At 40.8% G+C, this 20,333-nt stretch overlaps 2 protein-coding genes across 16 annotated transcripts; one reads left to right on the top strand and one right to left on the bottom strand.

Moving 5' to 3' along the window:
- Positions 1-2,427: 2,427 nt before the first annotated feature.
- Positions 2,428-9,514, bottom strand: LOC103703125 (ubiquitin-conjugating enzyme E2 variant 1D). The gene is made up of 4 exons (XM_008785868.4): positions 9,343-9,514; positions 5,647-5,786; positions 4,630-4,755; positions 2,428-2,850 (listed from the first exon to the last, which is right to left on the bottom strand). Exons 1-4 carry the CDS (start codon positions 9,374-9,376, stop codon positions 2,710-2,712), a joined length of 441 nt encoding a protein of 146 aa, XP_008784090.1. The 5' UTR covers positions 9,377-9,514; the 3' UTR covers positions 2,428-2,709.
- A 178-nt stretch (positions 9,515-9,692) lies between these two features.
- LOC103703124 (serine/arginine-rich splicing factor 4-like) lies at positions 9,693-19,097 on the top strand. Of its 15 annotated transcripts, none has more exons than XR_001879205.3 (6): positions 9,693-9,848; positions 9,981-10,311; positions 13,814-15,978; positions 17,997-18,524; positions 18,596-18,749; positions 18,827-19,097. XR_001879205.3 is itself a non-coding variant. In XM_026802999.2 (4 exons), the coding sequence occupies exon 4, from the start codon at positions 13,814-13,816 to the stop codon at positions 15,860-15,862; it is 2,049 nt and encodes a 682-aa protein (XP_026658800.2). In that variant the 5' UTR covers positions 9,693-9,848; positions 9,981-10,089; positions 10,174-10,311; positions 13,808-13,813; the 3' UTR covers positions 15,863-16,162. The 15 variants fall into 15 exon arrangements, 9 of the variants coding, with proteins under 9 accessions (XP_026658800.2, XP_026658798.2, XP_026658804.2 ...); XR_003384885.2 differs by having other exon boundaries at positions 17,997-18,510; XR_003384884.2 differs by having other exon boundaries at positions 17,993-18,749.
- Positions 19,098-20,333: the final 1,236 nt, after the last annotated feature.

A 20,333-nucleotide genomic window follows, 5' to 3' on the forward strand; every position in this document is an offset into this window, starting at 1 on the left:
AGCTGGGCTTGCAGGTATAAGCACGGAACTTGAAAGGGCCCATGCTCGGCACTTTGACCGAAAGGGCGCCGAGACTGGTTTGTCCGCTGCCCACTCCTTGTGTCACCGGGGCCCATCAATACACGGAAGGAGCCTGATGGAAGTTTCTCTCCGCGTCGGTCCCGGGGAAGGGAAGCAGAGGGGAAAGAAGTTCGAAACAATCTCCCCTTCCCCTCTCTCCCATGGCTCATCAAAATGATATCGAGGCTGTAGAAAAAACAAAGAATGTTGTTGGATCGCAGAGCTTCGGCCGATGGTGCAGCCATGAGAAAGCTGGAAAGGTGGCGTTGATTGTGCAATCATCTAGGGAGTGACGTGCAGCCTTCTCTAATAGCACAAACAAGGATATGGTGCAATGCTCTTGTTGTGGCCCATGCATGATCGTGTCTTTTTATTTCTTTACTTATAGCAGAGTGCTCCGATGATGCCATCTCATTCTCTTTCCAACTCTTAAAGCACAGCTAGTAAGGCCCCAAGCCTAAAGTTTCCCCTTCATTAGTTCTTGAAAGAGGACTCTTCTACCGGGAGGCGAAAGTGCAGCTGACTAGGTGGCCTTCTTTGCGGCCAAACGGATGTTTTTTTTTTTTTTGGTAAAAGCGGCTACTCATTTAATATAACTCGGACGTGAGTACACCCTGCCACATCGCGGGACAGTAAGAGATACAAGGAGGGATGAATGTCCGATATAGACGTCCACAGAAAATCCCCGGACCTCTTTGGCCAAATGGATGTTCCTTACTCTCTTTGGCAGCTTTTTTTTTTTTTTTGATTTTATTAGCTGCACTCATGCTCGTGTTGTGTAAGACACCGTTATATCAAAGAAAGAAAGAAAGAAAGACTCCTCGCTTGATGATCCCACCACCCCATGGCAGCTCTCCTCCTTAATTTCCTCTTCCTCCTCCCAAGTTCTACCACTGCTCCAACTTCCAACCGCCATTTCCACCTTCAGCAAGCCCAGCCTCTGTCAAGTACGACTGGAGTGGAAAGAGGGAGTAGGGTTTTAATCGATGGACATGGGAGGGCGGCTCCTTGCAGGCCCTCGGAACCGAAACAAGTTTGTGGTCATCGATGCAGATGATTTCAGGCAGGTGAGTGATAAAAATCTCATCTTTACGCAAATTTAGCAGAAGCTTCCGTTGATCTGAGGGATGTTCCTTTTATGTTTGGCCCTGCATTGACCGGAAGCGTTGAAAAACTCGTGGTTTTTAGGAGTTACAACTCCTCCTTTTTGTGTATTCGTTATATTTTTTCCCCTCTCCAAGTTTGGAGGTGCCATTTCTACACTTTGGCTTCTCTAGTTGATTTTTGGAAATCTCCTCGATTTGAAAGGGGAAACTCTCCTCCGTTCTTTTTGATTTGATACTGAAAAGTTCTATTTATAAATATTGCGATTTTACTTTACTCAGCTTTTTATATAATATTTTTACTGCTTCTTCTAACTGTTCATCTTAATATTGATGATGAGCAGTATGCCTGCAAGTAATAGTATTACTAAATCTTTATACTTCTCATCCAAACTAAAGTGCATGTACTCCCCTCCATCGTGCTATTTCCCATAACGAGTCCTACTTCTATATGCTTTTATTTCTGAGCAGGGATCCTCCAACGATGCTTTTATGTGGAAGGAGCAGATGAGAGCTGAGTAACAAAAGCTCCGTCAGATCCCATCCGTTGTTTTACAACTATGCTCTTAAGATTTAAGCAGGAGCTGAGTTCCAAACACTGCTGCATGATCCGTTACGCATAACCTGCTATATAATTTTTATTTCCTTCTGTGTTGAAGCAAGCGGGCAAATGCAAACTAGATCTATAAGCCGTCCATCTCTGTTAAGGAATACTACCATCCACCTGTGAGGTCAAAATCACAGACAAATTCCAGGAAGCCCTTCACACTCACCCATAAAGAGGCCTGTCATACGATACCAGGGGATCCTGAAGCTTGGCATGGAGGACAAACCACCTATAAATTTAATTAACCTTTCTGCATGCATCTCTGAACGTATGGACAAACCTGATCGTAGATCTTCCATCTAGCTCTCTGCAGAAAGAACTAGCAATCCAACTCGAGGCATCACTGATATCGGAAATATAAACCGATCTTCTCCTGGCTCCATTTCGGGCGACCAAGTCCATTCAAGCAATTCGGCGGGTAAGGCACAACTAAATATGAAACTGCTGACCGCTTGATCACTCAGTAGAACCCCACCGCACTAAACCTGATGACAAAAAATGGTGCAATGGTACTGGTCATGCAACCAGGTCAAATGTTTGCTCTGGACCTTCTCTTCCAGATAACTCGAAAAGATTCTCGTCCAAGTTGGCATTCGCTAACCTGCATCAGACATTGTGTTAATGAAGCTGTCGAGAGGCAACATTACAAGACATGAATTTTGGCTGTGCTGCAACATCCCCAAATTAACAAGAGCTCTTTTTTCCAACGGAAACCAAGATCAGGGCATAAAGACACATGCCGGAAAGGTTATACAGATATCAGTTATAAATCTGACCGTGTTTTTCACCGACATCAGCATGAGCAAATCCCATTTAAAACATCATGACAGTAAAGTGCAGTTAAACATAAAATGAAAATGGTGCAACCTGAATACGGGGATCCACACGAGGCAATCCTTGGGTCCTTGACATTTGTAGGACACGCAATGATTGTGCTAACTAGAAGAAGGTACCTTCTGGGGGCTGAACAAGCTTCCGGTTGTGCGGTGCTGCCATCTCCTTCTTTAACTGTACCAGTATGTCTTCCATGGTGTACTCTCGCTGCCAATTTGCCAGAATCCCAAACTTCTTTGGTTCAACCTGGACACAATCACAAAGATCATTTAGGAATCCAACTGTTAGTGCAGAACCATAAACGATGACTCTTTCCAACTACCAGTGTATCTAGACCTGCGGAAAATCGACCTGCCACACCCTGCTCAGCCCGATTTTTGTCAAGCTCGGGCTAAGGTTGGGCCGAGCCTAGATTTCTCATACTGACAGAAATATTCATATAGTATATTTATATAAGGTTATACATAATAATATATTTTAAATGTTTGAAATAAGAAAAAAAACATACAAGGGATGGGAGAAAATCCCAATCCCCCTGTCACTTAGTGGAGGCAGCCCCCTCTCCCATCAGCCCTCATCCCTCTGTCTCTCTCCACCTCTCCCCCCCACACACATGCACACTGACTGATACTGGTGGCCACCCTCCACCTCTCTCTCTCTCTCTCGTCTCTCCTCCAGTCCCCTCTTCCCCACTAGAGTCCCCCCCCCCCCCCCCCCCCAATCCCCTCTCCCAAAAACCAAACTAAAAATCCTACTGGCTGCTCACCTCTCCCCCCCCATTTCCGGTCTGCTTCAGTCGGGTCACATCCAATTCTGCCCCAGGCCAGTTGGATTAGGCTCGGGCCCTACCATTTGCTATCAAGCCAGGCTGAGGCTCCGGAATCTAGGCCTGAGATCAGTGCAGGCCAGGCCTTTGGGTCAGGATATTTTACCTAGATATTAGACCTCACTCAGCTTAAGCCTTGTCTGGCCTGCTTCATGCTCAGGTCTAATACCCATCAAAACCTGCCACCAATCAAAACCAACTTGATTTCTTAACCACCCCCCACCCAGCTTTCCCACAAACAAACCCTACTGATGTAACAAGTTGTTCCAAATATCCTGTCATCTTCCTGGTGCATGGTATAAAAACAATAGCACGTGCATCTAACAGTACTGCTATTTTCAGATCTTATTATGAGAAATTATAAATGAGACTCAGATTGCTTGGTTTCTGTGGTAGTTTCTGCACTGGCTGCTCGGTACCTAAAGAGGCAGGTATCTGTGAATATGTAACTTTCTCAATACAGCAGAAACTTTGATCACTATTCAAAAGAAAACGAAATTCATTCCTATCAGCCAAAGTTTAGTAAATGTTCCTTCTTCATTAGAATATACTGCATTAAGATGTCATTTAAGTAATGTTCTAGCAGGCTGGTTATTTAATCAAGCTTGAAATAAATCAATGGTTTAGCAAGTCTTTTAACAGTAAAGATTAAATTAATTAAGGATCTAGCTAACCAAGATGATACACCGCATTCTGGTCCAAGTTACCAAGCTGCTGAAGTCTCTTGGGGTTGTCACAGAGATCTGGGTTTAAATCACACCTTATCAGGATTTGGACAGTTCGGGTGTTTTTTAGGGAAAAACCACCCCTTGTTATGCAGCCAGCCATCTATAGACACATTCTATCCACCAAAAGAAAAAAGAAAAAGAAAAGAAAAAGAATTTTTTACTATAATTTCTTTTGCCATGCTAATTACTATTCTGATCCTGCATACTAAATCATCAATTATATTTTCATTTGGTAATTATATAATATCTTCAAGGGAGATGAAGGCTATCTCTTCCAACAAAGCATATGCCCGCTAAACAATTTGATAAAAAGTGCTGCTTGCACCTCATTACCTTTTTTTAGGGAAAAAATCTTGCCACAACGCTATTAATATTATGCAAGATCACAAAGCCATGGGTCATATGATTTGTAAGCATCACTGCGGCAGGCAGATTTTTAAAATCAGATTAGCTACAGAAAAGGAGAATTACCACTCCAGTTTCATGGCTAACACATGTCATATTGATCCGTGAGTGGAAGCGAACACTTGGAGGTTTCTCAGGGTAATCTTTATCACAGAAGAGCTTCAACTGATAAATGCGACCTTCATGCACTGACTGCAAAAGAAATGGCATAAAGAGGAGAATAATAAAACTGGTAACTTGGAGTAGCATTTTGCTAAATAGATTATTCTCAATACTCAGCAGATCTTGGTTTAACTCATTGAGTCAGATTGCTTACTGACTTGTGCCTCAGCAAATAATATTTGACTTGTATAAGTCTAAAGTAAACGACATAATGCAGGTGTGAATTGTCTTGCAGGGGGACATTTGTGAATGCATCTATAAATCATGACGGGTTCAGAGGAAACTAGCAACACTTGGTACGGACTATCACAAATCAGATTGGCAAATCACAAATAGCTACCTCAAAATCCTTTACTATGTTTCTTTAGATATGAACACTTACAACAGTCATCATGAGGCAACTAAAAACAAGTCAGTGCATTTTTATCAAGGTAAAATACACAACACATTTTAACAGATAAATGTTACAATTCCTACTTTGCAGTTGTACATAATAAACAACAGAAACAACCAGAAGACATGCATAAAAAGTTATCTAGATAAGCATTTATTCACTTGAAACAGATTCCGATATGTACAAAATCATGCTGTTCCCTTAGTAAGCTGATGATTTGGATCACCATGTACAACTTCTATCTTGTTCCATTACACACTACACAGGGCAACCAATCAACCAAGAATGCATCAAAGTGATAATTAGAAATGCTGGCTACTTGATAATCTCTGGCGAAAGCAGATAAATAATGCTCTACTAAATGAATAGTTTTTTTTCCCATTCTTTTAATAAAATGCACCCAACAAAACCAACTAATAGTATTATATCTCCAATGACTATATGGACTGAGCTGGGTCATAAACCTAGAAATGCCAATCCAATTGATTCTTGAATGATAGCCAGTGGCCTAAGAAACAGGGACATACATTATGTGGACCGATTATGGTACCCGTCCAAGAGCGCATGTAAATGTCATCTCCATCATCCATCCCATAGCTAACTGTGCCATCTCCAATACCTTTCTCTCCACGTTCAAGTTCCTCTAGCAGTCTAAAGTTCCGAGGTACTGTGCAGCAAGATAATTGTAGAGAAATTTATCACTTTCTTAGAATATGCATAAAAAAAGTACATTTAAATAGTGCAAGTTCACATTTCATGGGCTTTACTGAATTCTCGTTTAGTAGATGTCATTACTCATGATAAATTTATGCATATTTTAGAGAACACACATGCCACAACACCAGAGACAATAGTTAACAAAGAGGAGAATTGACTACATATCAGTACTTTCATAATGTGAAGCAGCAGAGAACCAGCTTTATAATCATTATAAAAAACAAGGGGCAAGGGCATCTCAACAAAATTATGTAGACTTACTAGCTAGATATATATTCAATAGTCTCAAGTGCACTTATGATTGACGAGCAGAACATCAGTTCAACCATGCCGAAGATACTAAGAACATATAAACATGAGCAAAAAATACATTTAAAAAGATTGGTGAAGTAAAAAAAAAACTCTGCTCCATGATACCCTCAAACTAATAGAGGTTCCTAGTTCACCACATAACTTGTAACTTCTTTTAAGAATCTTCTTAAAGCTTTACATGGATAAGAGAATGCAAGATACAATGTTCTTTGTAATCATTTCCAGACACAAGTTCTTTTAACATCAAGTCTAACTCATTTCTGGACCAAAAAAAAATGTAAAACAAAAATATATACCAAATATCCAACATCTGGAATGCTGATAATGTCATTGTTCCAATCAAAAAGGATCATGCTCAAAGTAGCCTACTACACCTTGCAGTCCTGGCCAGCACATAATTTTACTAATTCTAATTTATTCAACCCCTGTCAAAACATATAATAGAATAATCCATGCTATGGTCAACAAATAGCACAAAAGAAGGATGATATGAAGAATCAATCTAGAACAACTTGTCATATTGACTGGCCAATACAACCTAGAAATATTGAAATAACCATCTATGGGTAGCTCTATTACAAGTTCACTAGAGAAGTCAAGATTACCATAACTCAATCTCAAGCATTCTTAGTTTGGTTACCAAATAAATAGAAAATCAAAACCTTCTACACAAGAAATCGCTAACCAATCCCTTTAAACCTTCACAATCAATCTGCCTAACATATTGCCACTTGCCAGTTGTAAGACATAAACAATTGAAGTTTCATGAAAAAATCCACAAGAGTTTATCAAAGTGGATAAATCGCATAAACCAGAACCAGAAAGTTTCATCGTGTAGGGGTTACCCTTTAAACTTTCATAAGCATCTGCCTATCACATTGCCACTTGCCAGTTGTATTAGACATATAACAATTGAAGTTTCATATATAAATTCATTAGAGTTTATCAATACAAGATGGCATAAACCATAACCAAGAAGTCTCATTATGTAGGGGGTGGCTTTGTGAATCTTAAAATTGACATGTCTCTTTTCAACATTTTCTTTACCGCTTCAGCCAAATTCATGGCTTCCATCCACTGTCCCTCCCTTTGCCAATTACCCCACAGCAATGAAGTTTATTGACCTGCCTTCCATCTTCTCCCTCCATCCCCCAGTCTTTGACCACAGCCTTGTCCTTTGAGTGCTGAACCTCTATGTGCTGATGATAACCTTCACTCGCCTCCTTCTGTCAGTCTTCAACCACAGTCTCTACTAGCTGCTATCTGTAGTGCCCTCTCTCGTCCCCCTTTTGCAAACCTTTGACTACAACTTCTGTCCTCGAGCTACTCTCCATCCATGTCAGTGGTCATGTGCATCCTACAATAATGGCATCCACCAGCCTCCATTAGATGGCCTTTAACCAAGGCCTCCACTGGGGATGCTGCTCCTAGTCTTCCCTTTTCTCCCTTATAAATTGTTGCTTCATTTTGACAATGGGCGTGAGTACAAGAACTCGTCCATCTGATTTCCCCCAACTAATTTCACAACCCCCTGCACCATATTGAACTCGCGTCCAACTTCACTTCTCAAGTTTGCCTCCTCTGTCTCCCATGAGATACAAGTTGCCAACGAATGGTGAAGAGTAACAAAAGGAGTGGGGTGAGAAGTGGAAAGGGCGAAAAGGGCACTTTTTCCTTTCAGCTACTCTCCATCCATGTCAGCGGCCATCTGCATCCTACAATAATGGCATCCACCAGACCCATTAGATGGCCTTTAACCAAGGCCTCCACTGGGGATGCTGCCCCATATTGAACTCGCCCAACTTCACTTCTCAAGTTTGCCTCCTCTGTCTCCCATGAGATACAGGTTGCCAACGAGTGGTGAAGAGTAACAAAAGGAGTGGGGTGAGAAGTGGGAAGGAAGAAAAGGACACTTTTTCTTTTCAGAAAATAAATTTATATGCAGACCAAACACCACAACAGATAATATTATAATATTTTTCCTTGTAGTAACTCATTACATCTACAGTAATCTAATCTTAAACTATAGCTACAATTTTATGACCATCTAAACAAACCCTTAAACCAATACAAAGCAAAGAATTGAAAAGAGTTTAAAAAGCTCAATTGAGTTTTGAGTATAAGGAAGGACATACAGGATACAAAATGTGTAAAGGGCAATGACACAGGACGTTAAGGTGTGGATTCAACCTCTGAGCGTGATCTACTGTAAGTCTGAAAAGCTTTTTGGACATAAGGAAAATATTTGGGAAACACCAACCACAAGCAATGATTGGACAAAAGTAAGAGCTTCGGAAAGAACCAAGCTAAGGCTCTGATGCCCCCCTTTTCAACATAATGTATCCATTCTACTTCGCTGCCTATGCATTGAACTTCAGTATCGTATAAATGCATTCAAAAATACCAAAATTTGGCTATTGTAACCTAATAATTATTAAATCAATATAAATATTAAAAAAACCATCTGAATGTATGATAAAATTTCCATCAGGATCCCCTAAAGTTTTCATAGAAAAGTAGCCAATCCACCAGTGCACAATGAAAACTCATAATTTATCATTAATGCGCAGCAAGAGACAATAAAAATTCACGTACAAGAAGAAAACTAGAATTCAAACAGAAATATTTGCAATAAACAACCCTCTACGTCAATCAGGCAAGGGCGCAAAACGTTAAAATCAAAAGAAGCACAAGTCCTATAGGTGAATCTATATCTACATTTGCACGACTACAATAACCCATTCCGCCCACCAAAAATATAACATTCACCTAAAATTTTATAACCCGAAACAAGATTACATATGATTAAACCGAAATGTCAGCCAAGATTTGATACACTCACATGACACATAGAACCTATCAGCTCTTTGCAGACAATTCAATAGGTCTAAAATTCAAAGCTAGATACAACAAGAAAACCAAACTCCATGCTTAATACAGCAAAAACTAGAGATTCCGCACCAAAAATTAGAGATTCTAAAAAAAGGGATATTAAATACCCGAAATTCAAATGGAAAACCATCAAGAAATCGAAGACACATGGAACCCAGCATTCATCTAACACTGGCCATAGATGAATTACTTATATAATTTACATGACAAGGAACCAACATCGAAGAAAGAATCCGCAAGCCGATCACTAACGAAAAAAAAATCCGCTGTAAAAGAGGAGATCCAGGTTTCAAAAATCATACCCACAACACCTGATCCTCCTGATCCGATCGTCATCGCCGACGAAGATTTTGGCTCCCGCACGCCGAGATCGAGAAGAAGTCGATGAGATCGAGATCAGAGAGAGAGAGAGAGGAAAATGGGAGAAAAATAAAAAGGTGAACGAAAGCCCACTTGGGGAGACGGTGGGGGCGGAAGGAATAAAGGGAGGGGTGGAAGGAAACAATGGGTGAACGTTTTGTGAGATTCAATACGTGTCGTCCTAGCGCTTACCGGCTTCCTTAGATATTCGGATCCAACGGCCACGATCAGCCAATCCATCAGCGGTTCACGGGCATACAAAAAAAATGTAGTGTATAAGAATCATACTCTTCCGTAAAATAGCCCATAAAGTTTTCTCCTCTCCCAAGATGGCGATGCCGTCAAAGCGCCGAGAGAGATCTTCGATTGCCATAGGATGGCGTCGCGATGATCCCATCTGAGGTCTAGGGTTTTGGAAGGTTTTTCTTACCATTCTTCGTTCTCTCAGGTTTTGCAGTACTGTTCTTTCTTCTCCATCTCCTCCGCTTGTTTCTTGGCCTTCTTTTTCATTGTTTTAGGTTATATTAGGGCATTTTTTGGTTGTGAGAGAGAGAATTGGCTTTGATTCCGTCGAGTACAGTTTCAGTGGACGAGAAGTGTTGGGGAGATCGTGGGAAGTGAAAGAAGGAACATTGAAGGGCTTTGGCCGGCGTTGACGTCTCCCAAGCAGCGGATAAGAGTAGTTCCTGGTGAGCTTCGAATGGTTTTCTTCTTTGATTCTTGCTTCAGGTGCTGTTTTTGATAGATTTTTTGGTGGAGAAATGTTGATGCAGATAGAAGAAGAAGCAAGCTTTGATTAGGTTTTTTGCTTGTTAATAGTTGATGGGCTGCTGTTGATTTGGTTTTGGTGCCATAGCAGATTGGCTGGCTCAGTTTTTTTGTACTGTTGCCTGAAGTCCGAGAAGTAAAAGGTAATGCATGTTAGGGTTTTTAGTAACTTGAGAGGCATTCTCGGTTCATTCAACTGTTTACCGTCTTTTTTTCTTTATTTTTTTTAAGATTCACTCTTCTTATCCTTATTTGTTGGCAACTTGATTGGATGCTGATATTGAAAAATATATCAACAGAAAATGTGATTGACATTATATATTTCCAGTGCTATTGGAGAACGATTGAGCCATCTTGAATTTTTCCCTCATCACCATAGAAATTTCATTCTGATACTATATTGGGCTGCATGTGTGCACCTATATCAGAGAATATAAATTACAGCAGAACATTGGTTGATTTAGAGTTTAGAAGGGGGATGCGATTATATGAGGATATTTAAAAGAAGTCCATCATTCATCCTAAAATATGAGTATCAGTTATTACATTTTGTTGTACTGCTATGCCAATGATATTTGAATAGAGATGGAATTGCTGTTCCTGATCTCCTATTTGTGGTAATTTAGCTTCTAAAGCTAGCTATTTTAAGGCGTAAGATCTAGTTCTTTGCGTTTCTGTTTTTGGTATAAGATATTGGAATATCAATATACGTGCTAAGTTTATGCATGAAATTTATGTTTCATAAATTTAAATTTTATTTTGCTTTGGAGTTTTTTTATGTATTAGAAGAAATTTTTTTTGTCGATGTTTACCTGTATCATAACACATGATGGATTTAAGTAGAGCAAGATCTTAAGTTTCCAAGGGGTTGCTTAAAGTATAAAGCTTATCACAGAGAAGATTAAGTGAGAATCCCAAATTTGGGTGAAAATGTTGGTGAATTGATGTTAGGTGGGCTGCATAAGGAATATACTAATCTAAATGTTGCATTTGAACAAGTAGAAATTAAATCTTCTTAAGCTGTGCCATATACATGAGTTAAACAAAGGCCCAAGGTGGAGTGTACTGCTTCAAGCATGGAGGGAACTTGATTTGTTAAATAGTGGTTTCTATACATATAAAAGTCAAATGGATTAGGAATCCATTAAGCTTGTAGGCTAGTATTGCATATATCCACTGGTCACTAGCACTCTAGTGTAGCGACATCTAGGTGCCATTGCTTGGATATGCATGTTCAGTGACTCTGGTTAGGATTAATTTGTTCTAATGAAGTGTTAGTTCGTGTGGTGGGTAGCAGGTGACGATGTGCTATTTGAAGATCATAATGAATTCAAGGAAACAAGTGGTTTCATTTGGGGGTAACATTTATTAAGCCAGTCAATGAGTATCAAGAGTAATGTGGTGGTAATGCATGTTGTAGACAATAAATCAGCTAGATTATTTGGATCTAATAGTTTAGGATTTATGGTAAATGAACCTTGCAAGCTAAAAAAATTGAGGAAGACATAGGCTGCATTTAGTATCACTCACACTTTTCTTTTTTTTAAAAAAAATAGAAATATAAATTCTGTTTCTATTTTTTTTCAGATTTCTGAAAATAGAAACAATGTTTGCTATCACTATTTTTTTTATAACAATCGGTTGCTAAGCTAGCTGGAGGCCGTGGAGGACGAGGAGTGGTGAGGAGGTGGGTCCAGTGGAGGAGGCTAAGGAAGAGGGCCATGACGGTGTCGATGACCTCCTTGACGTGGCCGATGATGACATGGACGAGGTAGAGGCCGAGGTTGGCGCCGAAGGTGGAGTTGATGGCCCGGTCGATGGAACCAAGGCAAAGGATGAGCTGCTGGGGGCAAGGGCAGCGCTGGGGAGGAAGGTGAGGGAGTGGATGTGGAAGGTGGCAGTGAACTTGATCCAGCCATCAGCTCGGTGGGAGAGGCCAACGTGCTCAATGCCGGCGAGGTCCTGCTCCATGCCGCCATGAGTGGTGGCAGCGCTGCCTTGGGCAGAGATCATGGGGAGGTCGGACAGAGGAGATGAGAGGGGGTGAAAACCCACTCTTTAAAAATGTGGAAGTGACAAATTTTCATTTCCACTTTTTTTCAGAAAGTTGCTAAAAAAAACAAAAACAGAGTAATCAAACTTTTTTTTTTGCATTAGATTCTATGTTTCTATTTTTTTAAAAGGAAAAAAAAACAAATAGGGCTATAGTTAAGCTCGCTTTTGAATTTTAAGTGGTTAAGAGTTTGAAATTGAACTTCTGTGACAGCTTAATAGGCAGTCAGAGGAAGGCTGATTATGAAGTACCAATATGATGCAATACTAACTCATGTTTCTGAAGGGATTACATATCTATATGCATCACTTTACTTTGTAACTGTGTGCACAGAATCCTGTTTTTGAAGATTGATGCGTTCATAAATTGTTCTTTTGGTAATATTGTGATTTTGTTAGTTTATATGTTGTTTAATTTAGGAGCACGATAGAACAATTCATGCTTTGAAGAAGCATAATATTCATATTCTTAGCTTGAAAGGGCAGAACAGCATGCCACCTTTGTATCATGAGCCAAAGATTAAGTAGGAATGTAATAATAAAGAACCTGTTTGTGAGTGAAGTGTTGGCTGTCAAAGAATTTGTGCTGTTAGTCAATAAACTCCTATATGGTTACATGAAGACTCGAATGCATAGTGATGGTGGAAATGGTAAATTTACAAGGAAGCGCATGAATGCAATTTTCCATGTTAAGCCTAGCCCATTAAGGGCCAGATAAGAAGATCTCATACCATAAAGAATGTTCAGGTAGAAGCAAGGATGGGAGACTCAATATGAACAGTGATAACATCAATACATGAAGTGATATTTACACTGCAAAATGCTGATGTGATTGTATGGTATGAACATAACTTCCATGCCACACAATTCAAAGAGCAGCTCAGAGAAGCTGTGGCTTCTTAGAGCCACATTCATGCTTAAACTATTGGTAGATGTATCCTATTATTTTGTTGCCGTACACAATTTTCTTGCACATATTGCACGTTTAACTTTTACTATTAGCATTGTAACCTAGAGGTGGGCTTTGGTGCAATGGGTAAGGTTGCTCCATTTTGACATAGGCATCACGGAAATAGTCTCTCCGCATGTGAGAATAAGTCTGCATATATCCGACCCTCTTTAGACCTTATTAGTGGTAGGAGCCTCATGAATCAAGACACCCTTTCTTTATTAGCATTATAGCATTCAACATTCTAGTTTTTGTAATTTTGTCTTCTTGAATGACTATAAAATTGCACATTTGACTGAAAACTAAAACTAAATTGGATGGTAAGGCTTCTGGTGTATTTATGGTGAATATGCATATTATCACGTTTCTCACTCAAATTAAGTAGATCAAGTAGATTGAAATAATGACAGCTCTATTATTATGTGGCCGCAAGTAGGTTGAATAATGACAGCTCTATTATTATGTGGCTATACCATCTTGTTTGAGTTCTCTGCTATCGAGGAACATTTTGCGGTTCAGTATATCTATCAAAGAAATGATTTTCTACCCCCTCCCCTTCCCTGTTAATTATTGAATCTGCATAGCATTTGTTTTTTATTTTGGGTACTTATATTAAATGGGACTTTTTCTTTAACTAGTTACAGATGTCTTTGTATGTGGGCCATCTCTCCCCTCATGTTCGACGGGAAGAACTTGAACAGATTTTTCGAAGGTTTGGACGGTGTAGTGTACAACTGAAAGATGGATATGGATTTGCAGTCTATGAAGTTACTGCCAATGCAGAGAGAGCTTTGCGGACATTGCGAGGCAAGAAAATTTGTGGGGAGCAGATATCTCTTAATTGGTCTAACAAACAGCCTAGGCCTCTTCAAAGACCTGCAAGGAGCACCAGATTTTATGAACCCTATCATGAAAGGAACTTCAGGGAAGGCAATGGTAGAGTTGGGATCAGGGGTTTTCAAGACCGGAGGGATTTTCCTACTGGTGCAGCTCGTGTCACAATGTATAATCATGGAGGGCAACGATTGGATAATGCACCCGATAAAGAGGCTGGTCATATGCGCGAGGATGCTAATGATATAGAACTTGATAAAGGTGTAAATTCGAAGGAGAGAGTAATGGATGAAGGTGCAACAACTGATCTCAATCCCATTGAGAATGATCGATGGGGTGAATCTGGCAATGACACATTGACTGGTAATGGAATCGAGAATGGTGATGAGTTTGACCGCTATGAACCTTACCACGGTTATAATAGAAGCAATGAGAATGAAAACAATCAGATGGCTAGTTCTTATGGCTCTCCAGACCGAGGAAGTTCTCAGGAAAAAAGGCGCAGAGAGCACTCTGTTGATGATGATTCTGAGAGAAACCTTGCTAAATCAAAACCCCAGCAGACCTGTTATAACTGTGGACTAGTTGGTCACATAATGCGTAACTGTCCGCAAGGAGACGCTCGACGAGAGCAGTTTGGCAAGTTTAACCGCAGGAGAGATGAAATAAATTTCCGAGATAAAGGAGAGGGAAGGCTGAAGCGGTTCAGACCCAGTTCATGGGGAAGGCCATATGCTAGTAGAGATCCTTTGATATCAAGGCACCATATGCGGGTAAGAAAGGAAACCCATTCTGAAAATGCTAGAAAAGTGTCCAGGACAAGTGAGACTTGTCCAGAATTTCAGGAAAAACGACGTTCCAAGCTCAAAGGTGATTCTCGGGAAAAGGAAATAAGCACGATGGAACGTGAAGCCCCAAGAAAGGCTGTAAGAAGTAGAAGAAGACGAAGTAGATATCATACATCATCACTTTCTTCTGATTCTTCTACAACAAGCTCGCAATCACATTCGGAGTCCCCAAGATCAATATCTAATTCGGGCTCCCGTTCATGCTCAAGGACTCCATCTTCTCGGTCTCGATCAGCATCGTCTAGTTCAAGGTCTGCTTCTTTGTCATCCTATGCTAAATCTGCTAGATCAAGGTCAAGGTCAAGGTCAAGGTCAAGCTTCCCTAGATCCCTGTCTTTATCTGTCTCGTTGGAACGGAAGACTGCACCTTCCCCAAAGGAGAAGCAAATGGATGTTTGCATGAATTCCTCTTTGAAGGGTAATGTGGAGACTGTGACGAGTCCTGAGTCCAAGCATTTGGAGAATACCAAACCAAAAGTTACATGCTCAACAGTTGATGAAAATGCAGTAACTCCATTTATGGCGGATACTGAAATTGATGGAAAACATATTGGAAATGATGGTGATGTACGATATTCTACATTTCGTGCTGATTACAGTGAAAGCAATGCATGTGCAGATCTGCATAAAGATATTGTTGTTACTTATGAGAATCATGGACAGAACAATGACTTGCAGGAAGCTCCGTCAGGAAAGCTGAATAGGCATATTCCCTCTAAATCCGAGACAAGCAAGTCTACAAGAATAACAACACAGGAAATGTTCTTAGTCCTGCAACACTATGGATTGGCAGCACCAGAAGAGGGTCTTCCAGATATATCTGTCGAGGAATACTTTGGTGCTGCTCGCTTGTGGCCATGGGAAATGATCTACTACCGGAGATTGAAAAAGGGTCCCATTTCTACTGAGAACTATGCGAGGCGACTTGAGCAAAACAAGGAATTTGGCATTGTGGATAAGTACATCAGAAGCAGCAGTGGTTGGGGAGAATGCAGTCGGGATGATTTATGACAAAACTCTCTGATGCTGTCTTTATTTTCAAGATGCACATTGATTGGCATTTTTGATGGTGGAACTTTTTTCATGCTAATTTTCTTCTAGAATTTGCCGTGCTCTCCCATGATCAGGTAAAAGGAATCAGAATGCTTTATTTTGATACTTATGATATAAGAAATTTCATGTAACACTCAAGAATATTTGTTAAAACCATGCATCGTGGAGATGATCATAATTAGTGTTCTGAGAAACTTCTCTACAAGTTGGGAACTTTCTCTTTTGGAAAATCAATATTCTGGTATAATATTGTGTCTATCCTTTGCTGTGGTAGGTTCTTGAGCATCATCCAGAGATTCAATATCTGTGTTTCTTGCCCATGGATTCTACTTTCTGTGCTGAAAGGTCCTAGCCTGCAGTGCCATCTTTGTTTTCTTTGCTTTTATCTTCAAGGTGCATGCCATCCTCTTATGATTGAAGTAAAAAGTCTGGTTAGATAGGTGGCAACTGACATGTTGGTCATTGAAGTAGCTACTTTATGGTTCCTAAATCCAATCAATTTTCATGGTTCTTTGCTTATTTCAAGTTATTAACAAGTTGACAACAGTGTTCCAAGGAATTAATTTCGGAAAAGGCGTAAAATCAACATGAGAGATCCTCAAAGGACAGAAGTCTAATATGTGAAATATGGAAAAACAAAATTTTGGGGTTTATGCTGGTAATTGGTTTTTCTTGTATGGTAATCAGGGTGTGTTTCACACGCTCTCTAAGGCACATGTTTCGCAAGAACAATGAATATTTTTTTGACACTATTTATTCTCTCTCTTGTTCTACCAGGTTGCTCTGTTTTGGTTTTATGATATGTGATTTTGTAATTATCTGTGCATTCAGAAGTTGGAGTATATCATTACACAACCACCAAATTAATGTAAATATTGTCGAATGGTTCACAAGCTTCTGATATTCGTTTTGCACGTGATTATGAAGGCTAATATGTAACATTTTAGTGCTCATATAAATGTCAGAATTGTTTGAAACTTTCAGTTTTTCAGTGCATCAGATATCTGTCACTAAGCATAGACACCTTTTTTTTTTGTGAACTTGTGCCTTATTAAGAACTTGTGCTTTTAATGAAGACAGATCATGCCATGGTTAAGCTCTTAAATTTAACAGAATTTGTTATACCCTGCTCGGCTTCATTCATGACTTCGCTCCGGCTATTCATATGCTTTCAATTTACCTCTCAGCATGTGTCCAGGTTTAGACTACAACCTATTGCAATTGCAATGAGAAGCCGATTGTGAATGAGGCATTGGACAAGATTCAGCCTCCCACTGTATCACCCTAATTTCCGTGTGTGATTCATGGAAGCTGTGCAATACATGGGGCGGCAGACTTATCCAATTCCATTGTAATAGCAACGGGTTGTAATCTAAACCACTTATCTCACATGCCTGTGTTGTTTGTCATTATCCATGCATTCCCAGGCAAAGTGTGTAAAAGAACTGGGTAGGCCACCATACCAATTGCTCAGCTACCACAATTGAAATTAACCAGACGATGCATTTACCACCTTGGGCCCTCAGAATTGTGTGGTAAATCAGCTGTTAGATAGGTGACCTGCAAGTGCAAGCATTTGCACAAAAGCCATGTATGTGGGCAGCTGTTGTAAAGTGATCATCAAAGATGACTGGAAAACGGACAACGCATGTGGTGGTGTGTTTTTTGTGAATGCTATCACGGTGTATAAACAGGATTATGATTTGGTCTTGCCTGTCAACTAGTTGTATATCAGATTATATTTTTCTCAAGCGCCTATCCCGTAGATGTAATTGTATATAAGATGTACTGAAATTCTCTGGGGACGTCCCGGAACTGAAGGTACATGGCACCTATCTTTCCAGTACTGCTGTTTATTTTAATGCTTATTAGACGCCAGAATTTTGTTCAAACATTGAAGTCATCTTCTGCGGTTACATTTGTCTTCTTTTATGAACTATCTGAAATGTTTGCCATTTAATTTGTTTCTCTTTCTTCTTCTTCTTCTTCTTTTTCATTTTTTTCCCTCTCCATCCATAAGATGTTTGAGTGGCGAAATGAAAAAGGAAATCAATTGTTCTCTGCTTCTAGCTCTGATCATTTTGTCAGACAGATACACAAACAGTTCATATGAAAGGAGCTTCTTAAGGGCCGCACCGGTCGCCCATACACCTTTGTCTGCCTGTACATCAATTGATGCTGGTATTTGATGCAAACTCAAGCTGATTTTGCGGTGCCACAATTCTAGATGAAATGAATGTTCCGGCTCAGTCGTTTTGGAAGAATTTATGGGAAGCAGTTGGTGCTTCAGTTGTCTGGACTCTTGTTTGCCAAGGAGAGCCCTTTAGAATCTACTTCACTCGGTGGAACAACTCGCGCACTTCAATCTTTGTTGCTCGATAAGTTTATTCTCTCTTTTATATGCAATATATCGATCTGCTTTGCTTCTGCTGTTCCTATCTATGGACTATGATGCTGTTGGTAAACAAAGTGGTGCTCTAACAAATGGTGGCTGGCTGGGGAAAGGAGAGGGAGAAGAGATCAGAGTGTTGGCGATGGTGTCAAGGGTGTTGCTCCCAGAGGCTACAGAGAGGGCGTTTTGAGGATAAAAGGAGCATGATAATGATGTCTGTACTTTCTGGTGAATATCTATCTTAGCAGAGCAGAGGGATTATAATCCGAGATAACCCTTTTTATTATCTTCTTTCTTAGATGTTTGCATCGGGCATGATTCCACCTACTCAGGTGTTGAAGCATCCAATGGCAGCACCAGCATTAACACCATCTGACATCCCTAATTGAGGACAATGAATCCAAGGGACACCAAAACCTTAACCTAGAAATGGATCATGTACACAACTTTCAGGTTTGCTGTCCTTTCCCCCTTCTTCTCTTTTAGTAACACAGGTGGGAACCTACCCCACATCTTCAAAATTTGCGCAGGGGTGAAGTAAAAAGAAACGGATGCATTGAAAGCCCAAAGGGAGCGGCAACAGTGATGAGCCTTGCATTTAGTGGTGGTGCAATGGAGGTGCGCTCTGTATCCGAAGGGGAGTATAGAAAGGGTGAAGAGGATGAGAGGGGGGTGAGAGGGTGGAAATAAATTGGTATTTGATCACCTGACGTAATGCCACCATCAATATGAACCGTCTCAATTACTCTGCATTAAATAGATTTTTATGGTATTTCAATCCAAAGTTGTCTTCCATTTCAATGGCTCTTAACTGCTCGTACCCATCCCTTCCAAGCTCTCTCTTCCTCCACCTTCTTCGGACTCAAGGCTAAATATATTGCATGGATACATGCATGCACCATGGAAATTTTGCACTTGGAGAAGACTCTTTACAAATCGACGAAAATGCCTTTCACCGTGATTAAAGATTTCCTCGTCCTTGAGATTATCAGGCTTCGCTTTTGTGGAGTTTATCCTAAATACAGCCTGTGGGTAAACGTTTATATTATCTATATTCCAAGTCCATTCCTCTACTGTTAAATGTTTACATATCTATTCCAACTATCAGGCGAATGGAAGAGCTAATTTCACTTGTATTATACGCATCAATTGATTCGAGAAAACGTTAGAGAGGAAGGACTTACTATTGAGTTGATGATTGTAGAATTAACTTGGGCTCCGCATGATTCGCCCGTTTTACATTGCCTTCAGCAAAAGAGGAGCGCGAACAGCCAAAAGAAGGACAACTTACGTCTATAGAGCCATACAGAAAACTAGACTAGAGGAAGCAAAGGAAACAAGGAAGAAAGAAAACGTATGATAGAGAGAGGGGATGTGCTAATACTAATGGCAACTGTCTTTAGCTCTTTCTGGTCTTCTTGCTATTGTCGTCGGTGGTGGTGGTGGTGGTGGTGGTTGTGGTGGTGGTGGTGGTGGTGGTGGTGCCACGGAGGAAGTCGAGGAGGACGGCATTCTTGCACTTGGGACACTTGGGGTCCCCCTGGGAGAGCATGACATACATGAGGCACCGAGGGCAGCCGGCGAGCACCATGGACGTCGCCTCCGGGCTGTTGGAGCCCGACGACACGCACGAGCTTGGTGGAGACGACGACGAGGACCCATTCGGGGAGGAGGAGGAGGACTCCTCTGCTCCCACCCTTCTCGAAGTCATCGGCACGAACAAATTCAGCTTCAGCTCCAGCTTCGGGCTTTTGCCGTTGTTGCGTTTCATCGCTGCCCTCCTGTAGAAGATCTTTCCTGTCTCAATCCCAAAACAACAGACATACTAGTTAGAATCAATACTTGCTTCGAGATCGAGGAGAGGGAGAGGGAGAGGGAGGGGGAGGGGGAGGAAGAACCTAGAGCTCCCAACCTCTCGGTCCAGGAAGTGGCTCCTCGAGGTGGCCGGGTTGATAAGCTCGGAGGTTACCGGAGAAGCTCAGTGCCGGAGGAAGCTACCTTCTACGCAGTGGTTGTGGCCAAAAGAAGAGCTTCCAC

Source organism: Phoenix dactylifera, chromosome 10 (assembly GCF_009389715.1).
Source record: "Phoenix dactylifera cultivar Barhee BC4 chromosome 10, palm_55x_up_171113_PBpolish2nd_filt_p, whole genome shotgun sequence".
Taxonomy (NCBI): Eukaryota; Viridiplantae; Streptophyta; class Magnoliopsida; order Arecales; family Arecaceae; genus Phoenix; species Phoenix dactylifera.

Excerpts from the sequence above, each read along its gene's own strand:
- LOC103703124 (XM_026802999.2), top strand. The coding sequence starts at position 13,814 with ATGTCTTTGTATGTGGGCCATCTCTCCCCTCATGTTCGACGGGAAGAA.
- LOC103703125 (XM_008785868.4), bottom strand. The coding sequence starts at position 9,376 with ATGACGATCGGATCAGGAGGATCAGGTGTTGTGG. Across the intron at positions 5,787-9,342 it reads AGGAGGATCAGGTGTTGTGG|TACCTCGGAACTTTAGACTG; the intron begins GTATGATTTTTG and ends CTTGCTGCACAG. Across the intron at positions 2,851-4,629 it reads TTAGCCATGAAACTGGAGTG|GTTGAACCAAAGAAGTTTGG; the intron begins GTAATTCTCCTT and ends GATTGTGTCCAG.